The sequence below is a fragment of the Xenopus laevis genome, chromosome 8S, assembly GCF_017654675.1.
Source record: "Xenopus laevis strain J_2021 chromosome 8S, Xenopus_laevis_v10.1, whole genome shotgun sequence".
Lineage (NCBI taxonomy): Eukaryota > Metazoa > Chordata > Amphibia > Anura > Pipidae > Xenopus > Xenopus laevis.
Genome location: NC_054386.1, coordinates 43,037,092 through 43,055,108, shown reverse-complemented (window position 1 = coordinate 43,055,108; position 18,017 = coordinate 43,037,092). Strand labels below are relative to the sequence as shown.

Genomic DNA, 18,017 nt, shown 5'->3' with positions numbered 1-18,017 from the left:
TCAGGGAGCTCTCATTCTATTCACAAGATAAGCAGTGTCCTAGGATGCTTTGTCTATGATAACACTCATTTAGCTTTGTTGTGGTCATAGAACGCTAAGCAGAGTAAATGCTGAAAATGTTTTTTTTCCAGTGGTCTTGTCATTAAGTTGAAATATCTTTTTTCTTTTTTTTTTTAAGTCCCAGATCTGCCTTTTTTTTGTTTTTGTTTTTTTAATCCCGTGTAAATTCTGTTTACATTCTTATTACATATTTGGCAAGGATATAGCAATGATATACTTGTACTGTTATGGGACCTATTTATCCATAATGCTCAGGAATAATTTTCGAATAATGGATCTTTCCGTAATTTGGATCTTCATTCCTTAAATCTACTAGTAAATCATATGAACATTAAATAAACCCAATAGGCTGGTTCTGCTTTCAGTAAGGATTAATTATATATTAGTTTGGATCAAGTTCAAGGTATTGTTTTATTATTACAGAGAAAAAGGGAATAATTTAAAAAAAATGTGGATTATTCGGATAAAATGCAGTCTAAGGAAGATGGTCTTTCCATAATTCTGAGCTTTCTGGTTAATGGGTTTCCGGATAACAGATCCTATACCTGTAGTCTTTACTCCGAGGTGGCTTTCATAATAGGGTTGTTTAAAGAGGAATTCCTTTCCAATACTGATTAAATAAAGCTGCATCAAAGAAGATATGTTTTTAACAACTTTTCCATATAAATTCAGTAATAAGTCTTAAAGGGGTGGTTCACCTTCAATGTAACGTTTAGTTACAAATAATAAAAAATGAAAACCAATTGCAAATTGTCTCATAATATTGCTCTTTATATCATACTAAAAGTTAATATAAAGGTGAACAACCCCTTTAATTAATTATAAATTGGAATGTACAATGAGCAGGTACAGAAGTGATACATTTAGGTGGTGCCAATAGGCTGGTTTTGCTTCTTATAAGGATGAACTATATCTTAGTTAGGGTCAAGTACAAGCTACTGTTTTATTAATACACAGCAAAAGGAAATCATTTTTTAAAATTTGGAATATTTAGATAAAATGGAGTCTATAGGAGACGGGGTTTCCGTAATTCTGAACTTTCTGGATAACAGTTTTCCGAATAACAGATCCCATACCTGTAGCTGCAAACTGCTTGTCCTGTCTGTTTTATTTGCATTATACATACAAAAGTTTTCTAGTATAGGCTTGGTTTTCCCAATAAATCCGGAAAACCCATTATCCAGAAAGTTTCAAATGACAGGAAGATCATCTCCCATAATCAAATAATTGAATTTTTGAAACATTTTCTTTTTCTCTGTAATAATAAAGCAGTACCTTACACTTGAACCCAACTAATCCTTATTTAAGGCAAAACAATCTGTAAATGATTTTTTAAGTATGGAGATCCACGTTACCTGAAAACCCCCAGGCCCTGAGTATTCTTGGTATAAGGTCCCATACCTGTACAGGTATAGGATCACGCATCCAGAGATGGTTTTCCATATAAGGGATCTTTATCAAATTTGGCTCTTTAAGTCTGCTAAAAAAAAACATTTAAACCTTATGCAAGTTTTAAATTGGGTCCAGTACAGAATCACGATTTCGCACCGCATTTAAGTGTGCTTCTTGTGTAGAAACCTTTAGTGACCAATTAACAGGTTGGATTTAATGATTAAAGCAAGCATCTGATTGTTTGCTCTGTTACTAGATGTGGGCAAATTTAAAGGGACAGTATACCCCCATTTTATGTACAGGCTCAATGAATAGGGCTTGTGCTGAACATGCTGTTATAATTAATAATAATAGGAAAATATGATTTTTTAAAATAAAAGTTTCGACTTATTGCGCTAATTTTCAACAAAAGTTTTTAGCTGTTTACGTCCCATTAAGGCATTTATTACATTATTACTCATTAACTTTTTCAGTGCTTGATGTGGGTTTTTTTTTGACTGCCAAAACTAATATTTTTTTTGTGTTTTCAGTGGGTTGTTCATGAGTGGATCTTCTCTGATGAAAAATGGATGACAAGGCTTCTGTGGGGAAGATCAGTGTTTCTTCTGATTCAGTGTCGACCCTGAACAGTGAGGACTTTGTGCTCGTTTTTAAGCAAGGGGATGAAATGCATTCTGCAAATAATGGTAGTGACGATGAAAAGACTGGACTAAAGGTTTGAGCTATATGTGAGCTTTGTTTGTTTGGATGTATGTCAAGTTGGTTTCAGTTATTTGGCAATAGTCCTGTGTCATTAGTTAACTTCATAAACAACATCTAATTCCCTTCTTTAAGTAATTCATGAAAAGATTAAATAACATTGGGCCCAGAGGAAAACCCAACAGCTCACTAGTCTGTATGCACAATTGACAACCAATTGACACAGAGTAGTTCAGCCAATTCTCCATTCATGTACAAATAGCCTTCCTGGACAAGATAGAGAGAGAGATCAGCACATTGCTATGGGGGACTTTAATTTCCCAGATATTGACTGAAGCAATACTACTTGTAGGACAGTTAAAAGAAACAATTTTATAACGTTGCTACATGAGAATATCATGTCACACATTGGGGGCCCAAGCTGAAATTATGCTGTAAACACTGTAAATCAGATTATATACTTTATTATTTTTAAGGGTTTGTCACTGTAAAACTTTACTATACATTTCTAAAAATAGTATTTATTTTAAATGTTTCTTTTGTTATCAGTAACCGGGAATAATACAGAGTTTTCACTTGTAAACACGTTGTGCTCGGTATGTTTACATACATGATGTAATTTCTTGTTAAACCAGTTTTACAGTTTTACCCCATTGTCTCCTTTCATGTTCATGCTTGTATTAATAGTTGTGCTTGGTCCTGCTGTTCCTTGGTTATACAGTGGGATCCTTTTCTAATATAAGTCACACAGATAAGAGTTTCAACTTTTATTTGACTGAAAGACATGACCGCAGTCTACTTATATTTAGTAGCCTAGGTATGGTTTGAAGCGGTGCTTTTAAGAGGCAAAAATTGTAAATGAATCTCTCTTAGGGGGTTATTCATTAAAGGCCAAATGGTAAAAACTATAAAATCAGATTTTTTTTTTTTGTGGAAAAAAAACCTAACATTTTTCGAAATTTACTAAACCCTGAAGGTGTTAAAAGTCCGAATGAAAAAGTACTCCAACGCAGACCTGCCGAGTTCATGTAGAAGTCAATGGGAGAAGTCCTAAAGATATCCAGATCTGCACTGGGTTTAATGCAAAAATCAGAAGATTTGGTGGTTTTCAGGCAAAAACCTTTAAAGAAAATCTGAAAATTCTTATGATTCGATTTTTTTCCCGCACAGGAAATTTTTGTAAAAATGTATTTAAGAAGGGGGAAAAAACAGTCCGTATTTGGTCGGAGTCGTTTTTTTTTAAAATAGTCAAGATATTTTTGGATTTTGATAAATAACCCCCTTACTGTGTAGAGTACTGTTGCTCTCTTAAATCCATCAACCCAAAAAACCCTTTTTGCCCTAAATTAAGGCCTCGGTTATATGGTAGAAGTGTCTGCTGTCTCAGTCCCCCTGAGTAGTTTAGCATTTATTATTGTTGTGAAAGTAGACTCATTACAATTGATGTCCTTAAAGGGATACTGTCATGGGAAAAACATTTTTTTCAAAATGAATCCGTTAATAGTGCTGCTCCAGCAGAATTATGTACTGAAATCCATTTCTCAAAAGAGCAAACAGATTTTTTTTATATTCAATTTTGAAATCTGACATGGGGCTAGACATTTTGTCAATTTCCCAGCTGCCCCAAGTCATTTGACTTGTGCTCTGATAAACTTCAATCACTCTTTACTGCTGTACTGCAAGTTGGACTGATATCACCCCCTCCCTTTTCCCCCCACAGCAGCCAAACAAAAGAACAATGGGAAGGTTACCAGATAGCAGCTTCCTAACACAAGATAACAGCTGCCTGGTAGATCTAAGAACAACACTCAATAGTAAAAACCCATGTCTCACTGAGACACATTCAGTTACATTGAGAAGGAAAAACAGCAGCCTGCCAGAAAGCGTTTCTCTCCTAAAGTGCAGGCACAAGTCACATGACCGGGGCAGCTGGGAAATTGACAAAATGTCTAGCCCCATGTCAGATTTCAAAATTAAATATAAAAAAATCAGTTTGCTCTTTCGAGAAATGGATTTCAGTGCAGAGTTCTGCTGGAGCAGCACCATTAACTGATGTGTTTTGAAAAAAAATTTTTTCCCCATGACGGTATCCCTTTACTCATGGATTTTAAACAAAATAAATTGGCAAAAATAGATGTGGACATCAATATAATTAAGGAACATTCAACTACTTGGTCTAAGTCCCCCAATGTAAAAACTGGATTAAGTTTTGGGAACTGGTTTAGAATCTTTAGAACAATCTATTAAAAAATAAAAAAATGCAAGTTCCTATAGGATAGACATTACCATGAAAATAATACAGTTTACTAATGGAGCAGACCGGACTCAATCTTAAAGTCACAATGCACAAGTAGTCAAAAGAATGTCCCTTCCTCCAGTAAGTCGGCTCATAACTCTGCTTATCTTCTTGAGGATAATGAGTCCTTCTCCTTACAGAGAGAAAAGAGAGTGCCATAGGAGTCATTGGGTGGAGGTATCTCACATTCCTCTGCTTGCTGAAACATGCAATTAGCCTTAGGGTAGATTTCCTGTCATTATTTATGTAAAAATCTTGGTGCAATTATGTAGAAACGAAACACTGGAATAATCAAAATCAATTAATCAAACTAAATGAAACTCATTTTGTTTAACAAATAAATGGGAGTCAATGACAAAGTAGGTTGGGTGAGCCTTCAAACTATAAATTTCTAAATATGATTAGAGATTAAAAAGAAACAGGTGCACGTATGTTTTACCCAGAGTGAGATTTTAATATGCCTTGGCACTGTCCAATTAACGGACCGATATAAAGCACCTATTGCAGCATTTGCCACAATATCCAGTTTGCCAAACTAAAGATCTTTTCAAAACAGATCTGATTCCCCTATGCTTTTTTTTGGTGTTCACCGTCCATTGACATTCTCAAAGGCAATAAACTGTCGGCTTCCTGGAATATTAGCATGGCCCTAGTTATGGCTGTGGCAAATAATAAATGTACATGGAGTGGTGTCAGATTTATCCCAAAAACATTTTCATGCAGAGTGTCTTGTAAACAATGACAAATCCATTACCCATATTCAAAGCTGCTTGCTGGTTAAAGATCCACCTCTTGGGGGTAAAGAATCAGATGCCCTCCATGCTAGAGCATAATTTCTCTGGCATGTTAGAAGGTATATTATTTTAAGTTATAGATTTGTTGTTTTTTTATACTTTAACCCTTTAAGTGCCACCCCACGTAGAATCTACGTTCTGTGGGGATGGCACTTGAAATGCCACAGAACATAGATTCTACGTTCTGCAGCATTTCAGGGTTAGGGAACGGAGGAGCGGCTTTTCAAGACGCTTGCTCCGTTCCTCTTCGTTCCCCAGCCCCCAGGCAACGAGCAGGGGCCGGGAACGAGTGGCCCCTGAGGCGCGATCGCCCAGGGGCCCCAAATGCAGCAGCAGACACGTGCACACTGCGTGTCCTGCTGCTGCTTTCACTTCCTGAGCCGAAGCTCCGCCCCCTCTCAACGGATCTTCCTGGGTGATGCAGCATTTTCTTCCTCCAGCCCTGCACAAGGTTAGTGCCCATCCACACACAGAAACACACACAAACACACACTTATTTTCCCATTACACACTTACATTCACACTTACACACAATCACATACATTTTTGGGGGATCAGGGGGGTCACACACATTCACAGCACCCCCACACGCTTGCACACACACACACAACATGCAATTGGTCAGTTGTACACACACACATACACACTTGCACTGTTGTGTATTTTTTTTTTTTTTTTCTTATCGCATCGTCTGTTTTTTTTGCTGAAAAAACTGTTTTATTGCCATTGCGAATAGCGTATTCGCTAATTGCACTGCGCAATACCTTTTGTATGTTATTTTGGTGATTATACTGCAATTTGGGTGATTTTGGTGCATTTTTAGACATTTTATTGCATGTTTTGCCATTTTATTACATTTTCAGCTTTGCAAAGGTGTTGTTCCCCTTTTTCTGTCTGTAAAACCTATTTGGCCATGCTAAAATTATCAAAAATTGATTCTGACTGCTGATTACAGTAGGCGAAAAAAAAAAAAGCATTGATTTTTGCGGTTTTGTTGGATTTTAGGGATTTTTGTTACTTCATTTTGACCTTGGAAATTTTGTCTGCTATATAACCATTTGGAGGTCTCTGTGTACAAAGTAGTTTGGTAAATCTTTTCATATCAGGCATCAAACTGTTCAGTACACTCCTTGCTTTCATATTTAGGATGACTTTTGCTGGTACGTTACAAAATGTGGGGTATATAATGGGGTAAAATGCAAGCTTTGTGACTATTTTCAGAATTTCCATAAAAAGCGTTGTATTTAGCATTGCTTTGCGGTTTTGTAGTTTGCAGTAGAAAATTGTAATTACCTGCTTTAGATTCGTCTGAATGTGTACTTTCAGAAAATATATGGGTTTCTAGGGTCTCCATACTGTTAGGGGGTCTTATGGTGCATAATGCACATACCAGGTGTTGTATTGTAGCAGTCAGAGTGTCATATGTGAAAATTCATATGTACTATTTTCATTTGGGAGATTTTTGTGGGGTAAAAACACAGAAATATATATTTACCCCCAAAACCATATATTTTTTGGAAAGTACACATTCTACCGAATCTAAAATGAGTACCCATGCCTTTCTGCTCCAAACTACTGAGTCGCAAGGCCTTCCCAAAATTGACGGTTTTGGTGAAATAACTGAAAATTGCCTCAAAGCTTCGACTTCCCAGCACCATATTACCCATGTATCATTACGTACCAAGAAAAAGCACCCTAAATATGATTGCCAGGGTTCCTCCAAACAGTTTGGTGGCCATTGTTCATAGGTTTACCAAAGTATCTTGCATTTAGAGGCCCCAAAATGAAGTTAGCGCATATAAATAGTCCTGTAGGTAACTTCAGCTAAATCAACACATTGACTGCATTTTTTGTGGGGTAAAAACACAGAAATATATGTTTACCCCCCAAAACCATATATTTTTGGAAAGTACACATTCTACCGAATCTAAAATGGGTACCCATGCCTTTCTGCTCCAAACTACTGAGTCGCAAGGCCTTCCCAAAATTGTCGGTTTTGGTGAAATATCTAAAAATTGCCTCAAAGCTTCAAATTCCCAGCACCATATCACCCATGTATCATTACGTACCAAGAAAAAGCACCCTAAATATGATTGCCAGGGTTCCTCCAAACAGTTTGGTGGCCATTGTTCATAGGTTTACCAAAGAATCTGGCATTTAGAGGCCCCAAAATGAAGTTAGTGCATATAAATAGTCCTGTGGGTAACTTCAGCTAATAACTTCATTTCGGGGACTCTAAATGCCAGATTCTTTGGTAAACCTATGAACAATGGCCACCAAACTGTTTGGAGGAACCCTGGCAATCATATTTAGGGTGCTTTTTCTTGGTACGTAATGATACATGGGTGATATGGTGCTGGGAAGTTGAAGCTTTGAGACAATTTTCAGATATTTCACCAAAACCGTAGATTTTGGGAAGGCCTTGCGACTCAGTAGTTTGGAGCAGAAAGGCATGGGTACTCATTTTAGATTCGGTAGAATGTGTACTTTCCAAAAATATATGGTTTTGGGGGGTAAACATATATTTCTGTGTTTTTACCCCACAAAAAATGCAGTCAATGTGTTGATTTTTCATTAGCTGAAGTTACATACAGGACTATTTATATGCGCTAACTTCATTTTGGGGCCTCTAAATGCAAGATACTTTGGTGAACCTATGAACAATGGCCACCAAACTGTTTGGAGGAACCCTGGCAATCATATTTAGGGTGCTTTTTCTTGGTACGTAATGATACATGGGTGATATGGTGCTGGGAAGTTGAAGCTTTGAGACAATTTTCAGATATTTCACCAAAACCGTCGATTTTGGGAAGGCCTTGCGACTCAGTAGTTTGGAGCAGAAAGGCATGGGTACTCATTTTAGATTCGGTAGAATGTGTACTTTCCAAAAATATATGGTTTTGGGGGGTAAACATATATTTCTGTGTTTTTACCCCACAAAAAATGCAGTCAATGTGTTGATTTTTCATTAGCTGAAGTTACATACAGGACTATTTATATGTGCTAACTTCATTTTGGGGCCTCTAAATGCCAGATACTTTGGTAAACCTATGAACAATGGCCACCAAACTGTTTGGAGGAACCCTGGCAATCATATTTAGGGTGTTTTTTCTTGGTACGTAATGATACATGGGTGATATGGTGCTGGGAAGTTGAAGCTTTGAGGCAATTTTCAGATATTTCACCAAAACCATCGATTTTGGGAAGGCCTTGCGACTCAGTAGTTTGGAGCAGAAAGGCATGGGTACTCATTTTAGATTCGGTAGAATGTGTACTTTCCAAAAATATATGGTTTTGGGGGGTAAACATATATTTCTGTGTTTTTACCCCACAAAAATGTGGTCAATGTGTTGATTTTTCATTAGCTGAAGTTACCTACAGGACTATTTGTATGCACTAACTTGATTTTGGGGCCTCTAAATGCCAGATACTTTGGTAAACCTATGAACAATGGCCACCAAACTGTTTGGAGGAACCCTGACAATCATATTTAGGGTGCTTTTTCTTGATACGTAATGATACATGGGTGATATGGTGCTAGGAAGTTGAAGCTTTGAGGCAATTTTCAGATATTTCACCAAAACCGACAATTTTGGGAAGGCCTTGCGACTCAGTAGTTTGGAGCAGAAAGGCATGGGTACTCATTTTAGATTCGGTAGAATGTGTCCTTTCCAAAAATATATGGTTTTGGGGTGTAAACGTATATTTCTGTGTTTTTACCCCACAAAAAATGCAGTCAATGTGTTTATTTTTTATTAGCTGAAGTTACCCACAGGACTATTTGTATGCGCTAACTTCATTTTGGGGCCTCTAAATGCCAGATACTTTGGTAAACCTATGAACAATGGCCACCAAACTGTTTGGAGGAACCCTGGCAATCATATTTAGGGTGCTTTTTCTTGGTACGTAATGATACATGGGTGATATGGTGCTGGGAAGTTGAAGCTTTTAGGAAATTTTCAGATATTTCACCAAAACTGACAATTTTGGGAAAGCCTTGCGACTCAGTAGTTTGGAGCAGAAAGGCATGGGTACCCATTTTAGATTCGGTAGTATGTTTACTTTCTAAAAATATATGGTTTTGGGGGGTAAACGTATATTTCTGTGTTTTTACCCCACAAAAAATGCAGTCAATGTGTTGATTTTTCATTAGCTCAAGTTACTCACAGGACTATTTGTATGCGCTAACTTCATTTTGGGGCCTCTAAATGCCAGATACTTTGGTAAACCTATGAACAATGGCTACCAAACTGTTTGGAGGAACCCTGGCAATCATATTTAGGGTGCTTTTTCTTGGTATGTAATGATACATGGGTGATATGGTGCTGGGAAGTTGAAGCTTTTAGGAAATTTTCAGATATTTCACCAAAACTGACAATTTTGGGAAAGCCTTGCGACTCAGTAGTTTGGAGCAGAAAGGCATGGGTACTCATTTTAGATTCGGTAGAATGTGTACTTTCCAAAAATATATGGTTTTGGGGGGTAAACGTATATTTCGGTGTTTTTACCCCACAAAAAATGCAGTCAGTGTGTTGATTTTTCAGTAGCTGAAGTAAAGTCCTGGACAATTTGGATGTGCTAACTTCATATTGGGGTCTCTAAATGCCAGGTACTTTGGTAATCCTATGCACAATGGGGATCAAACTGTTCAGTGGACCCCTGGCAATCATATTCAGGGTGCTTTTTCTTGGTATCTAATATAGTGTGTGATATGCGGAGCAGCAAAATAAAACCTTTGAAGTGATTTTTCAAAATTTTGATACATTTTGATAAAAAACGCTACGTTCAGACAAGCTTTGATGTTTGGTAGTTAGGAGTAGAGAGACACAGTTACCCATTTTGGAATCGGCAGAATGTGTACTTTCCAAAAATATATGGTCTTCTGGGGTAAACATACTGTTTCAGGATTTTGTGGCCTTGGAATCAAAAGTATGCCGTTTTCTGCCTTCTGCTTTCAAAATTCGGTAATATACTGCCGGTAGTTTTTGCTGTACAGATGTCCTAAATCTTCCTAAAACTATACATATTTGGTATTGGCATGTTCAAGAGACATGAGGCTTTCCAAATCAGTTGGATTTTCATGCGTAAAATGAAATATTTTTCAGGTATAAGTTCATATATTGTGAAAAATAGGAATTTTTCATTTTTTTTTTGTATTTAGCACTATAAATCTTTTTGCAGAGGTGGAAATACAAGAAAACTCAGGCAGATTTAGAAAGCTCAGTTTCTCCCGAAAAAAACAATGTATAGTTTTCCTAGCTGAACTATAGGTTTCCCCTCAGAAAATGCCCCTAAAGTGAGAGAGCACAGAATGTTTCAAAAACGTCTGGCATTTCGCGTAACCAAATTGGTCAATTCTGCTGGCACTTAAAGGGTTAAACCTTGTGTAAAATATGAATCTGTAGAATTTATAGATTATAATTGCATTATTATATATAGTATAATATAGCTACAGTATAGTTTTTGATTTTAATGTTTGATAGAGCATGCAAACCTTTTAGATGAAAAGAACCCTGATCAATTATTTGTTTGATTTAGTAAATAGTGGAAAACACACACTTGGGGGGAAAAAATAATGAATTTAGTGAATAAATTGGGGAAAGTATTCAGACAAGGAAAATGACATGAGGGTTTTATTCTTCAAAAAGGAAAAAACAAACCGTACAGTTACCAGTTATTTTGATGGAAAAATGGAAGGGATATTATGCCGTGGAGAAACGCATGCCTTTTATTACAGACATTCTGTGACCTTAACTGTTTCATAACATTTTGTGGCCCCAGCATTGCATGAAAGATACTTTATGAAACTAACATTTTATAAACACTTTGTTAATAAATATTGCAAGTCTCTTGGCAACAAGATTTTAATGTTTCATTTGTTGGACTGTCTAAAGACTTGATGAGAGCTTGCAAGCAATCAGGACAGACATTTAACTAAAGGTGGCCACCAACGTTAGGATTTTTAAAAGATCTTTTCGTTATTGTAGGACCGAGCTTATCTTAAAACGATTGTTTAAATGTGAGATTATTGCCAGTGTTTATCTCTCTGATTTAAGTTTCTGTTTTGTCAATTATTCTAGGGAGAATTCATCCTGTGTGTTTTCTTTGTATGCAGATTGTGGGGAATGGCAGTGAGCAGCAGCTTCAGAAGGAACTTGAGGATGTCCTTATGGACACACCAGCTGAGTATCAGGATTTGCATGTAGAGGAGATTGAAAAGGCTCAGGCTGAAGAAGACCCAGTACAGCCCTCCGATGAAGTCTCAATTACATCTTCTACTGTGAACCCATCATCAGTAGGGCTGCAGAAGACAGACATGAGCCTGCCAGTTAAAGCAGCCCAGCAAGGTAATGTTTGTCTCCCTATATGTAGAATCTTCAACTGTGTTTGTGCAAATTGCTTTGTGTTATTTTACATCTTATATAGTTGCTTTTGTGGAGGATACATGTGAACATTTTTACTCAGCAAAACAAATTACCTAATTTCCCCTAGGTCTCTCCTGGTAATAGTTGCCCGGTGCTGGCTGGAGGGGTCGGCGCCTCTCCCAAAAATATCTGCAAAGAAGGTTAGCCAAACAACACAGGCTGGTGTAGCGGGGATCTCCCCTGCACGTTTATTTCGTCAAGTGATGTAACATTTCGGGGGCGTGCCCCTTCACCAGACATGCAGATTCACTTTCAAACAGTGTTTAAAAACCCTTGGTAATTTACATAATTAACACAATGATTCAAAGTATAAGTGAATTAGTTAAGCAAAATGCATTGTGAACAGTACTACTAAGTGAACATTTTTATCCAAAAGCTATGGAGACATTATAAGCACTTAAAAAAGCTTATTAAGAAGTTTTAAAAGACATTAAAACTTTTTTTGGAAAAATGATTTATGTGAAAAAATGATTGTGGCCAATTATGGTAATATTAGTCCCAATTTTCAAGTGATAAAAAATCCTCTTCTATACAGGCCGATCCTTGCTGCAAAAATTCAAAAATTGTGCAAAAATTGTGCAAAAAAAGCTTTTTTATATTAAATCAATAAATATAAAGAAGAAGGTCCATAAACCTAATAAATAGGGAAGAACACAAATACAATTGTGTGTGTTGCACGAAAACATTATTACAGTATAAATGAGTCCAATGTATAAGACTATCTTACCCTATCCGTAAGCTGTCCCTGGATAGTAGGTTGTTCAGTGCAATTATCTATAAAAAATCAGAAGTTAGTGCGTCAAACTGGAAACATTTTATGTAAAAAATACAAAGAAACAATTTCTAAAAGCGTTAAAAATTGGATACATTCCAAAAGCACTTATAGGTTGGATAAATTTTAAGCTACAGATAGCAGTTCATATTATACTCCTCATTTAACCCACGTGGATATTTAGTTTGCAGTTGCCAAATCCAAAAGCATTCCTTTTGTAATAATTTTCTTTTTATTTCCCTCTCATTTTTTCCATATATTTTATCCACTTGACGAAATAAACGTGCAGGGGAGATCCCCGCTACACCAGCCTGTGTTGTTTGGCTAACCTTCTTTGCAAACATTTTTACTCGGACATATATCTATAACATATAAGATCGCTCAATATGCAGGTAGAAACAATAGAATTATACCTGTACCTGACGATTCAGCAATGGCTGATGTTTGGGTGCCTTCAAAGGCACCCGATCAAAATTGTCCGTCCGGCCCGATCGACGAGCCGAGCGATATCCAAGTCTTCTGCCGATATTGGTCAGCTCTTTTCCCCCCCATACATGCACCGAATATCTATGAAAATTAGTTTGTACGATATTATCTGTGCGTCTATGGCCACCTTAATTTCTCTAGAAACTTGGATGAAATTGTAAGTGGTTCTATATTTTATTTCACTGTAATATGGTGCCTGGAGCTATCTGTTAGTTAACTGTTTTGTTAATAGTTCTTTTTTTTTTGTTTTCTCATCAGAATGTATACATGGCACCAGTGTGTTCTCTTCAGTTCCTGAGGAGGACAGTGTCTTGTTCAGTAAGCTTACTTACCTAGGGTGTGCATCTGTAAATGCTCCTCGAAGTGAGGTGGAGGCCCTAAGAATGATGTCTATTCTGCGGGGGCAGTGCCAGAATGCCCTAGATGTTACTCTGTCTGTGCCTAATGTTTCTGAAGGAACTGTCCGGTAAGGAATATAGAGATGATTTTTGCAATAGAATTTACATTTTCAGATATTTTTTATTTATGTTTTTACAATGTCTTCTTTCTTTTTATTTTACATGTTAACAGACTTCTGGACCCTCAGACAAACACTGAAATTGCAAAATACCCAATCTACAAGATTTTGTTTTGTGTTCGAGGACATGATGGAACTACAGAAAGTGACTGTTTTGCATTCACTGAGAGTCATTACAATGCTGAGCTGTTTAGAATACATGTGTTCCGGTGCGAAATACAAGAGGCTGTAAGTCCTTTGTAGGGAAGTTGCATTGACATGAAAATTAGACACTTACAATTTGATTTATAAGTAATGGACATTTATAAAATTAGGTGTAAGTATAAAAAGGTGTTGCATTGTCCTATGGCGGCAACAGAAGACTTGACTATCACAATAATATGAGGTCTGTATTTATATAGGTGAGCCGGATACTTTACAGTTTTGCAACAGCTTTCCGTCGTTCAGCCAAACAGACACCACTCTCTGCTTCCATACCACCACAGACGCCAGACAGTGACATCTTTACTTTCTCTGTATCCCTTGAGATTAAGGAGGATGATGGCAAAGGCTATTTCAGGTGAATGCAAAAAAAATCATATTTGCTTTAATTGTGACCATGCTTTATGTGTGACCACATTTTTCCATTCAAAAAACTTTTATCAAGGCAGTGGAAATGTATTTTGGGATATAGATAGCTTTGAGTTTCTCAAATTGCATGACTAAAATCACTTTGTGAAAAATTACCTGGATTATTTCTGCATCTCCAAAGTTTTTGTGATTGCTGCATTAGCATTTGGTCACAGTTATGAGCAATGTCCTTACCACCACTGTGCATTTTTTTGATAAATGTTGTTTTTATATTTTGCTATAACATTCCTACTCTGCTTTCATGCTAATCATTTCCTGACGTTTCTTGATTTTCATTTACATTGTCCGGTTGATTATTATTTTCATATTTGAACTCTCCCCAATGAATACCAACCGTTATATGTTTTTGTCTTGCTCCGTTAACCTCATTCTCTTTAACGGCTTTTCCACTTTCCAGCAAACTTTTTAGAAGATTTGTGCCTGTCCTCTTTTTGCATGCGTTCATGTGTAAAGTTTTATTGCTTAATCTTCCTCATTGTTTCACTCAGTGCGGTCCCTAAAGAAAAAGACAGACAGTGCTTCAGACTTCGCCAGGGTGTAGACAAGAAGATTGTCATTTATGTTCAGCAGACTTCCAACAAAGAACTAGCCATTGAAAGGTAACTGTTATTAATATTGTTCATATATGGCATTCAGGTTATGGCTAAGGTTGTAATACAAATCAAATAAACTGCATGAACATATCTCCCATATATAATTTCCCATACCAGCAATCACTGTAGTGTTGAACTTCCTGTACATTATTTATAGTATATCACTGAATGGCAATTCAGGATGTGTTCACAGTCTTCCCTGGTCACCTACCATACTTACTTTTGAATTAACCCTTCCCCATTTGGGTGTTCAGTTGGGACTGTGTCATGTAAACAGGTAGAAGAAAGGTATGTTTGAGGTTTTTTGTTTGTTACTTTCTTGAGAATATTCAATAATTATTTTTAGACCTGTACATAAATTGGGAAATAAGTTATGTGAGGGGTTGGTTTATTTTTTGCTTATTCTGATGAAAGATCCAGTACAGGTATGGGGCCTGTAATTCAGAATGCTCGGGAACTGGGGATTTCTGGATAATTTGGATCTCTGTACCATAAGTCTACTAAAAATCATTTAAATATTAATCAAATCCAATAGCATTGTTTTTCCTCCAATAAGAATTAACTATATCTTGGTTGAGATCAAGTACAAGGTACTGGTTTATGATTACATAGAAAAAATATTTTTTTGTAAAAAAAGAAAAAAGAAAAAAAAAGTAGAATTATTTGATTAACATAGACCCTGGATAATGGGTTTCCAGATTAAGGATACCATACCTGTATTTAATTTCCATGAAATAGGGATCCTGGAACTTACAAAACATCACTTTTTCAACAGTGATTGAGTTATCATAGTTGGGTTTTAAACAAGTAGTGCATCAAAGCAATACTGTTGTAATCCTAGAATCTTGGTGTTTCAATGAAGGGCAGCCAGATAATATACCAGAGAAAGTGTATTTTAGTAATGTGTTGCGTTTCCATACACACAAGGTTAATGAGTAACCTTGTTAACTTAAAAAGGGAAGCTATCCTTTTTGTTGAGCATAGACATTTGAGAAAGTTATAGATGCCATGATTTCCTGTGAACAATGATGGTTGCATTTTATTGGCTTTACCTTCAAGATACATGCAAGATGCTATTGACACTTAGCAATACCCATTCCTTAAACCAAGTCTGATCATCAGCTGTATGCTATTAGAAGTATTTAACATTATTTATTACTTAGCTTTTTATTGAATGCATGCTTTGTGACCCCATTAAGCTGTAACCACAATACCACAATAACATGACATGTATGTAGATTGATGTTCTGAGACCATTTGCAGTAGGTCTTCATTAATTAAATTTTTTTTTTTAAATTTAGCTGCTAGTTTTAGGGCTCTTACTCACGAGCGGTTGTAGCTGTGAACCCCTGCTTTCCATTTTTCTGCGTTCAGCCGCAGGGGAGCGGTGTAGACGCCGAACGCAGGTTGAGACGCAACATGCTGCATTTTTCCTGGTTCGGCGCCTACACGTGGCTGTGTGAGTACAGCCCCATTGCAAAAAATGTAATGCGTCTATTCCTGCGCTCCCCTGCGGCTGAACGCAGAAAAACGGAACGCAGGGGAGCGCAGCTACAACCGCTCGTGAGTAAGAGCCCTTACAGCTCTGCACTGGAATTTCAGCAGCTGTAGCAACCGGGCAGTCATTAAAATAGACTCAAAGGTGTATAGGAGAGGGCCTTTATAGAAAGAGAAGTATTAAAAAGTAACAATAGCAATAAAAATATAGCCTTACAGAGCAATAGTTTTTTCCCTGCTGGGTAAATCCTGTTTAAAAGCTGGAAAGAAGCATAAGAATCTGGTAATTAAAATAACTTCATTAATGAAGACCAGCAGAAAAGTTGTTTAGGATAGGCCATTCTATAACATACTAAAAGTTAACTGAAAGGCAAACAACCCCTTAAAGAATAAGTGAATCATTTTTTTCCCTATCTCTAAAATTGCTCCTCCAGAATGCATCTCCCTGCATTTTGTCTCTTTTACATTTTGTATCACAAGCAACTGTACTGCAGTTCTCTCAGCTACTTCCTTATCTAGCTTGAAGCTCTGCCCCTTTTTTTTTTGAACTTTCCTTTTCTCTCCACTTGTGAAGACCTCAAAGATGTGTCTACTGTGTATGTTGATTTCCCAGTGTTCTCCCCAGGCCGCTTTGGCAGGGCGCATTGTCTGGCTGTTTTTGCCGCCCGCCTGACGCTCAGTGCCCACATATATACACATATGGAAGCTGAGAGGACTGTGTGCTGTGTTTATTGAAGAACACAGTCCTACTGGCATGTGAAAAAAACAATTATTTTAGAGCGGGGGAGAGATGTGGAGACCGTTTTGTATCTCCCCCACTTGGCCAAATTTTGCCCTGCTCAGCGATCTTTTTTTTTTTCTGGGTAGCACACTGATTTCTATTGGGAATAGAGGCAGTGAGCATGCACTGTACACACCTCTTGAGGTCTTCACCGCCAAAAGAAAAGAGGGCTCAGAAATGCAAGGGTGGTGGAGCTTTGCTCTAAACAGGAAAGTAGCTGCAGTTGAACTGCTTGTTATACAAAATCTGCATGAGACAAAGTATAGGGAAAAATGTATGTTGTTATGGGGGCTGTTTAGTGTAATTTTATGGGATCTTAAAATTTAAAAGTTTTTCTTATGCATACACCGAGTGTTTTGACCACTCTTATAATCCGGATATGGGCACATGGTGGGCATTTCCTGCTAATCAAGCAGTAAACCATGCTGGTCATGACTTGTCGCACGTGACCCTGTTTTATTTATTTATTTTTACTAACCAGTCCATCTTTCAGTACTTTGATGATGGAAATTGTTGTACAAATGAGGTACTCAGAAGTTACTCACCTATACCATAAGTCAAGCAATCCCATTTTTTAAAACCAAAACAATCAGTCTGTTTTGATTGTTTTGTTGCATCCTGTTTTTTTCCTGTGGAAAAGAATTGTGAAACAATACAGCCATAACAATTCACCTCTAAATTGTAAAGTAATAGCAGGCATGTCCACATCCCAAGGGTGTAAAACAATTCTGATATGTTTGTATGTATAAGTAAAGCGGTGTTAGGACCTGCATCGCTGTACAATATGTAAAAAGTACACAGAGGGAGGACAAGTAACATTGTTACAAATACACAGAGATTATATACAAGTACAGAACTTAAGTGCCATATGGTAAAAGAGACCGTAGGAAGGAGGTCCCTGCCCAGTAGATCTTACAATCAAAGTTTGTTAAAGGCAGTAATGAGCTTGTTTGGTTGATATTTTGCTAACAGTGACATCTGTGCATGTTATGTTTGCAGGTGTTTTGGGCTGCTTCTCAGTCCTGGGAAAGATGTGCGGAATAGTGATATGCACCTATTAGAACTGGTAAGAAAC

The 18,017-nt window shown here is 37.1% G+C and overlaps 1 protein-coding gene across 3 annotated transcripts in view; it reads left to right on the top strand.

Annotated features, from left to right (window-relative positions):
* The window catches only part of rabgap1.S (RAB GTPase activating protein 1 S homeolog), a 124,189-nt gene that overhangs the window by 6,760 nt on the left and 99,412 nt on the right, over window positions 1-18,017 (top strand). For 2 of the 3 annotated variants that reach the window (XM_018232866.2, XM_018232867.2), the window contains exons 2-8: window positions 1,983-2,167; window positions 11,357-11,588; window positions 13,183-13,390; window positions 13,495-13,669; window positions 13,843-14,000; window positions 14,560-14,670; window positions 17,942-18,008. In XM_018232866.2, coding sequence (XP_018088355.1) covers window positions 2,018-2,167; window positions 11,357-11,588; window positions 13,183-13,390; window positions 13,495-13,669; window positions 13,843-14,000; window positions 14,560-14,670; window positions 17,942-18,008 — 1,101 coding nt within the window. In that variant the 5' untranslated portion in view covers window positions 1,983-2,017. Of the gene's footprint in view, window positions 1-1,982; window positions 2,168-11,321; window positions 11,589-13,182; window positions 13,391-13,494; window positions 13,670-13,842; window positions 14,001-14,559; window positions 14,671-17,941; window positions 18,009-18,017 lie in introns of those variants that run through there. The other variant, XM_018232868.2, reaches the window with a different exon arrangement.